Below are 8095 nucleotides of genomic sequence, written 5' to 3'. Positions count from 1 at the left end.
GGAGTGATGTCTTCTCACATTGATACTCCCTTTTCACAAACCTGGGGAAATAACCAGATATCCTAAACCATGTGGAAAGTTGCAATGAGACTTTTTTATTTTATGTAAGTATAAATCTTTGCACAACTAGAGGTATAAAAAAGTGGCTGTTTTATGATACATAGGGTTCCCCTTCTCTGGAGGTCTTCCTGAGGAAAAAATGTATGAATATTTATGTTAGATATTCTAAAGGAAAATCTTTAGCAGCTATGAGTTAGACTAGAAAACATCTGAGGGCATCAGAAAGTTTCAAAAGATTTAGAACTGGAAAGAAACTTAGAGATCATCTAGTTCAAACTCCTCCTTTGGCATATGAGGTAAATAGTACCCAGAAAAGTTAAAAGAATTGCATCAGCTCACACAAGTAGTACAAAAGCAGACAACCAGAATATGAACACAGGCAAACCTTATTTTATTGTGCTTCCTTTCATAGTGCTCTGCACATATATTTTTTGTTTGTTTTTTTCATGAATTGAAGGTTTGTGGAAACCCTTAGTGGAGCAGTTCTATCTGTGCCATTTTTCCAACAGCATGAGCTCATGTCATGTCTCTGTGTCACATTTTGGTAATTCTTGCAATACTTCAAGTTTTTTTATTGTTATTGTATGTTATGATGATCTGTGATCAGTGATCTTTGATGTTATAGTAATTGTTTTGGGGCACCACCAATGATGCCCATACAAGACTGAATTTAATCCACAAACGTGTATATTTTGACTTCTCCATCAACCTGGTTGTTTCCTGTTCTCTCTCCTCAGGCCTCCTAGTCTCTTAGACATGATATTAAAGAACATTTTATAAACCTAGTTGATAAAGCAGCAGCAGGGTTTGAAAGAATTGACTTCAGTTTTGAAAGTAGTAAATGCTATCAAAAAGTATAGCCTGCTACTGAGAAATCTTTCCTGAAAGGAAGATTTAATGATTTGGCAACTTCACTGTTGTCTTATTTTAAGAAATTGCCACTACCACCCCAACCTTCAGCATCCAACCCTCTGATCAGTCGGTGGCAAACAACATATATCAACACCTCCACTTGCTGAAGGCTCATATAATGGTTAGCCTTTTTTAGCAATAAAGTGTTTTTAATTAAGGCATATACATTATATTTTTAGACAATACTATTTCACGCATAGGCTATCATATAGTGAAAACATAACTTTAATATGCACTGGAAAATAAAAAAATTCTTGTGAGTAGCTTTATTGAATATATCGATATGTTGTGGTGGTCTGGAACCAAACCAGAAAATCTAAGAGGTATGCCTATAATAAAGAGTATATGGTGGGAAAAAAAATAATGGCCTCCTCTGGAACAGAAAAAAAACCTGCTTAGCTTCCCATCAAGAAAACTCAGTATCTTATAATTTAATATTAAACTTGGGTTGAACTATTTATGTTGTTTAAATCATTATTCAAATAAGTTTAAAACTTGTTTGACCAGTATATTGTACTGTTCTTACAGTACCAGGGTTAGACATGAAATAATTTCTTTTGTAAAGCTCCAACTAATTTTAAAAGTTTCTAGTGGTGTAAAATCCTGTGTGTATACATGTATACAGAGAAATATATGTGTGTATAGGTATGTATGCACACATATATATTTATACAATATGCAAAATGAGTCTAATGAGATAGGGAGGAAACCGTGTATGTATTTCACCAAGTAATTCAGAAAACCCAATTTATTAAATTACTGCTACATAGTACATTCCAAAATCATTCCTGTACAAAAATACAGGAGAACCTTCACACCTTTAGCAAATTCTGAATAGGAAGATGAAAGTTTTTAGAAAGATATATTTGAGAATGATTCTACACTTCATAAAATAATTCATATGGAATTTTAGACTTAACTAAAACTGCTCTCCTGGTTATTTAAAATGCATTCGTTGTGCAAAGGAAGTCACATCTGGAGTTCTCTTTCGACCTCCAGATTCTGTAATCCCGATCCCATTCAGGACATTTAGGCAAAAGGAGTAGCTATATCCAAATCAGGGTTGTCCCACCTAATCACTAGCTCAGATTTCTTTGGACGAAAGGCTTTGAGGAGCAAATCTACCCTGGGAAAATACTTTTCACTGAACAGAGCTTCTGAAAACAGCAGATGAAAAGCTGTACTGTTTCTTCTTCAAAGGACGCAGAGAGTGCTTCATAGATACTAATTACACTGAGCCTCATCAGACCTTGGGGAACAAGACACAGCACAGACCGGTACTCTGCCATTTCCAAGTGGGAAAACCACAACTTGGAGCCAGTTCACTCTTTCGAGGACTCTACAAATGCAGGTGAGAAAAAGGAGTTTCTCTTCCCCAAATCCCGCAGCCTAATACAATCAGAATTTTCACTCTGCTGCCCCTGAGCATAACACTTGGGGTACAGTAGGTACAGGCACGGGTTCCCCAGCCAGTGCGCCACAGTGCCGGACACTCCCTGGAGTTAGCGAGGCCCTGGTGCTAGGACTAGTGCGAGGGCGGGGGACCGCTTCCCCTCCAGCCTCGGAGACGCGAGCCCGGACCTGTCCGGGCCCAACCTGCCCTAGCCAGTCTCGCGGGATTGCTTAGTTCTCGCGCCCCGTGCGGCTCCCAGATCCAGGCAACTCGCCAGAGCCATTTGCTCCCGCCTCGGGGACCCGAGGGGAGGGAGGCGGCGGCGGCGGCGGCGACGACGACGACGACGACGACGACGACGACGACGATAGCGGCGCTGGCTCTAGGCTCACCCAGAAGTTTCCCCCAGGTAAAGAGGCCGCAGTGACCCGGGCCGTCCCGTAGGTGACGAACCCTGGGTTCCTTCTCCGTGGAGGTTGGTGGAGCTCCCACCCCCACACCTCCACCCCCTGGGTTGAAGGGAGGGGGAGAGGCGGTCGTCCAGGTAACGGAGAGAGACTGTTGGGTGGGGGTGGGCTGCTCAGGCCGGAAGGGGGCGGGGGCGCTGTTCGCGCTCTTCTAGGGTAGCTTCATCCTAGTTGGGGTACTGAGTAGGGGCCCCATAAGCGTATCACTACTACAGGTGCTCACGGGAGGCAGCTGTGGTCCGCACCGCCTGAAAGTTTCTCCCGAAATCAGGAGCCAAATCCCCAAAGTTGCTTTCCAAGTTAAGTTACGGAAATCGCCCACCGGGGCTTGAGAAGAGACTACTGGCCAGGGCAGGAACAGGTGCCCAGCTCCTGCTGCGTCCAAGAGGGCATCTCATCCCATGCCTGGATTTGGCTTGTAAAGCCATAGAGCCCCCCCCCCCCCTTTTTAAGAGGAATTTGTGAAGTATAGCGGAGATGGAAAGGGCTTACGTTTTCTTTTTGCGCGCCTCACCCTTTATCAAATTGCTAATCCCACATTTCTGCTGGTCTGGAGGGGTAGGGAGTGACGTGGAGCGGTGGTGCTCTGAGAATAATGATTATTACTTATTAACAATTAGCTGTAGGTTCGTAGAGGCATCTTTTTAGACTTGGAGGTAATCTAGTAATTTCCTCATTTTACAAATGAAACTAGAGAGACATCCTTGCCAAGGGATCACACAGAGTAGGAGGTAGGGTTAGGATGGGATTTGAACCTAGATCTACTGATGACAAATGCTGTGTTCTTTCACTTCCGCCATGCAGGCAGCAGTGCCTTCTATAAAGAAAGCCAATAAAGTTCATATCTAGCTCATTGTTCAGCAAGAGGAAAACTCTTTAATTCTAGAATGCTGAAATAGAGCCTGGGGAGGCAGCTTGTAGGATTTAGGAATCTGGGACAAGAATTTTATTCCAGGACCTAGTAACTGAGTGATCATCCCACTTCTCTGGGCTACAGTTTTCGCTTTTAAGTGAAGAGGGAGTTACACTAGATGACCTCTGGTCTCTACGCTACTTTGATTCTCTAATTCCTTTGTAATTCATTTTTATAGCATTTTTCTCCCCATCCCTTACCTACCTTGCTTTTTAAAATCCACGTTCATGCTTACTGTTTGTATATATATAGAATATGCAACATAATACAAAGATTTTGTAACTGTTCCTTAAAAATTATAGAAATGTGCCTTAGTACAATTGTAAATGAAAGTTATTAGACAGTTTTAAACGTGGTTCACTTTAACATTTAGGTCTAGATTAAAAATTGTGGCTAAAGTCTGATGGTGTGTCCTTGTTTGGTTTTACAGTAAATCGAGAAGTAAATTTCAGTAAAAACAACGCCCTAAAGGATGATAAAATAATGAAATGAGCAATTTGAGCAACTTTTTGATGTTGCCTAAGATGATCAAAATAACTGCATTCCAAGCCATGTGGTGAAATCAGAAATTTGAAGAAAATGGAAGCATTCATATTTTTTGTGATGTGTATAATGCTTCCCCTCGTTAGAGGGCACAGTTACTTTACCTGTGAACCAATTACTGTTCCCAAATGTGTGAAAATGACCTACAATATGACATTTTTCCCTAATTTGATGGGGCATTATGACCAGTCTATGGCTGCTATGGAAATGGAGGTGAGTTTTTGTTCTTCCTTTTACTTTGAAGTTTTATAGAACAATCCAATAATAAACTACAGAAGTAAGTAACTTTCTTTACTCAATAGATATATTTTTCAAGTTGTGTATGACAAACAGTTTAACAAATAACTTATGGAAAGTTTGCTTATTTCTGTGGAGAAGCCTTTTATGAAATTAAGAATTCTTCCTTAATTTATCTTTTTAAAAAATCTTAATATTCAAATTCTGTATTTGTTTAAAACAGGAGCATACTTGCACAGAATTAGAACAATGAATGATTTTGAAATGCCATGTAATTAGTAATTAATATCTTGATTCTCAGATTGAAATATAATAATCCTCAGATTTTATAGTAAATTTTTACTACAATAAACTCACTTCTCATTGAAAAATGAATCAGCATTTTTTAACATTTTTCATGACTTGAAGATTTAAGACCATAATTAGAGTTTTACTAAAAAAAAAAAAATCATTTCATATCCAACCATGGCTCTGTGAGAACTTCAACTATATGCCTGTCAAACAAGTTTTCATATTTGTTTGAATAATAATTTGAGCAATATAAAGGAACAGTTCAACCTAAGTTCTCATGGTAAATCTTGAGACCCGGTATTTAGCCCTTTCAATCTCTAGACACATTTGTGTCTCTTTCAAGATTCAAGAAAGGAGAGAGATGTAAAAAACATTTAGATAGAACCTGCTATATTCCAGAAACTCTGCTAAATGCTTTTTAGCAGTATCTCTCATTTTATCTTGTAAAATAGGTACTACTATAATCTCCACTTTATATTTAAGGAAACTGAGGGAAACAGGTTAATTGATTTGCCCAGGATCACACCACTTATCAGGGTCTTAGGCCAGATTTAAACTCAGATGTTTCTGACCCAGCATTATCTGTCTTTTGCACCACCTATTTACTCCTTTTGTTTGAATGATCTCTTTGTACTTATATATAACCTTCTTGTCTTTTCCATTAGAATGTAAACTACTTGAAGGAATCAACATATTCACTTTTGTCTTTGTATTCCCAGGATTATCATGTTCCCTAGTGCAAAATAAGCATACATGCTTATTAACCTACATGTATATGTATAGGCTTGTTTTCCTGGACATCTGATTTTTTCTTTATAGGGAGCTCCTGGTGAGAATTTCCTCTACTTACTGAGACTGGCACCTTCTCTGTAATATTTAGTCTTAGAGATTTGTCTCCAACACAAAAAGAGGTTTAAGTGGCCTACCCAGGATCGCATAACAAATATACAGCTAAAGGTAGAACTTAAACCAACCTAGACTCAAAGGCCAATTCTCTATCCATTATGCCATATGGTCTCTCTTGGGTATTTATGTTCATACTTATTTGAATAATGATTTGAAAAAATATATAAAGAATATGCATGCATATTATTTATTTTTCTGCCTAGCCATCTTCTTATTTATTTATTTATTGCTCTGCTTTTACTCTGGGTTAAAGAGTATACATAAATGTTTTTAATATATTTAAACCATAGGCCAAAAGGAAGAAGAAAAAATAAGGTAGATACATTTAGGAAGAGAAAACCAAGCCTAACTCTGAGTTGAGGGGAATGGGGGAGACGCCTTATATTATGGGAATTGCAGTAACAACTATTGCCTTAGGTGCCACTCATTATTACACTCCCTTTTAGAGATATGCAAATGTAGGGAGGTTGAGGGAATAAAGAATTACCTGTAGCAACAGGTTCCTGTCCTATGACGAAGATCTATAAAGTTGATCTAACTTGTGTTGGAAGACAGCACTGTTTATTTTTTTAGCACCTCTGTCAAGAAAGCTTTGTCTAAGAAAGTTTGTTTTCTGCAGAAAAAATAACCCCTAATTGAAAGACCATATTGAACTTTATTTGTACAAAGAGTAGTTCTCAGGCTACCTTATTGTATAGAAGAAATCTGTTAAAAGTACTCTGAGAAGTATACTATAAATTACATACCTATACTTGTTAGTGTGTATTTTTAACTATTATACTGCAACATAGATTTTATTTTCTTAAATAAAGTAATAGGGAGCATTGAATGAAAATATATTGCATTCTTTGTTATTTCATCTATGATCTCTATATTACATTATGTATAATTAATCTTTATATGTAAAGTTAGTTTTCAGAGTATCTTTAGGCATTTTTTTTTGTATGCCATTTCCTAATTTACTTTACCTGTTCGATCTTTTGGTACTATGTAATAATTCATCTTTTCTTAAGGTAAATTTGAATACAAACATTGGCCCTGTGATATTAAGCTGTTTAGACAGTTTCTTTTTCCCTGGAAATGGTTTTAAAAAGTATTTAAGAGATGTATCCTTTCTCCTAATTAACTACAATAGTAAGGCAATAAGAACTACTCTGTTCCTTAAACTATATCTAAAATAAAATTTCTTCATGAAATGTTATTGAATTATTTGCTGCTTAAAAAAAAAACAGCACTGGTCATTTTGTTTTCTTAGCAAATTTTGGGAGTGTCTGAAAGGATACTTTTTTCTTTCATGATCAAATAATATCATTTTCTTTGTATGTTAAGCATGTCTGTTGCCCTTAACTATTTGAGTTTTATTGCATCAGTTTGTACTCAAAGGGAACAAAAGAAAAGATGAAAAGGACTTTTTTTAAAACCATTTTCCCAATAGACTTTTTGACCTCAGGCTAGTTTGGGAGTGACTACCTAGAGACAAAGTAGGAAATATTTAGAATAAGACTTTTAGAGTTGAAAGTTCTATTTAGGGGTTATCTTGTCTAATCTTGTGGTATATAAAATTGCCAACAAATGATTATCAGATCTCTTTTTAAATGCTCTTATGGGATGGAGAACTTATTACCTCATGATTCAACCTATTGTATTTTTTGGATAGATCTGATCATTGATAAAACATTTAGCTATTTTTTACATATACTTATCTAACCATGTTTACTTCATTCTGTCTTTGCAAAGCTGATTTATAAATTCTTAAGTGTAGGATACTGCATATCTCCCCAGTACATTTCATCTTTTAGATTTAATTTATTCTTACCTGTTGGTTTTTTAAAAATTATCTGAGGTGTCATTTACTGTATTAGCTATCTATCTCAGACATTTTACCTCCTAATTTAAAGTGCAGGCATTCTTTTTTCAGATAATTTATGAATATTAATAAAGCAGATTACAATGATGTTTATATTTTTCCCACTGTACTTTTAATAACTTCTTGTACCTTCCGATTCTGCCTTAGTCCTTTTAATTACAAAAAAGAATATTTAGCCATCATCCATTCATACTTTCATGCTACAGTATGATATGGAGATGACTGTAGGGCTTTTTTTTTAAAGGTTTTTCTAGCAGAGTCCAAGTTTTGCCAGTGTTCAACCTGAACTTAGAAAGGTTTCCAAATTGTCTAAGCATTATAAGTCTTTTATGAGAACATTTTCCATCACCCTTCATTACCAGTCCTTATTATACGGCGTCTGTTTCATTTTATCTTTCCTCACTATATCAGATGAGTGGAGTATTATTACAGATTCAAATTGAGAAGTGATGATTCAAGTCTTTGCCAACTGTAAAATCTTCTAGATGTAAACTTGGATTAGAAAG

General features: G+C 36.8%; 1 protein-coding gene across 4 annotated transcripts in view; it reads left to right on the top strand.

The window, feature by feature from the left end:
- The first annotated feature begins 2046 nt into the window (after positions 1-2046).
- The window catches only part of FZD6 (frizzled class receptor 6), an 88863-nt gene continuing 82814 nt past the window's right edge, over positions 2047-8095 (top strand). The window contains exons 1-2 of one of the 4 annotated variants that reach the window (XM_007488185.3): positions 2047-2323; positions 4176-4501. In XM_007488185.3, the coding sequence (XP_007488247.1) occupies positions 4325-4501 (177 nt within the window). In that variant the 5' untranslated portion in view covers positions 2047-2323; positions 4176-4324. Of the gene's footprint in view, positions 2324-2374; positions 2910-4175; positions 4502-8095 lie in introns of those variants that run through there. The other 3 variants (XR_008917537.1, XM_007488184.3, XM_007488186.3) reach the window with 3 other exon arrangements.

The sequence above is a fragment of the Monodelphis domestica genome, chromosome 3 (genome assembly GCF_027887165.1).
Source record: "Monodelphis domestica isolate mMonDom1 chromosome 3, mMonDom1.pri, whole genome shotgun sequence".
Lineage (NCBI taxonomy): Eukaryota > Metazoa > Chordata > Mammalia > Didelphimorphia > Didelphidae > Monodelphis > Monodelphis domestica.
This window is presented reverse-complemented; position numbering and strand designations above follow the sequence as displayed.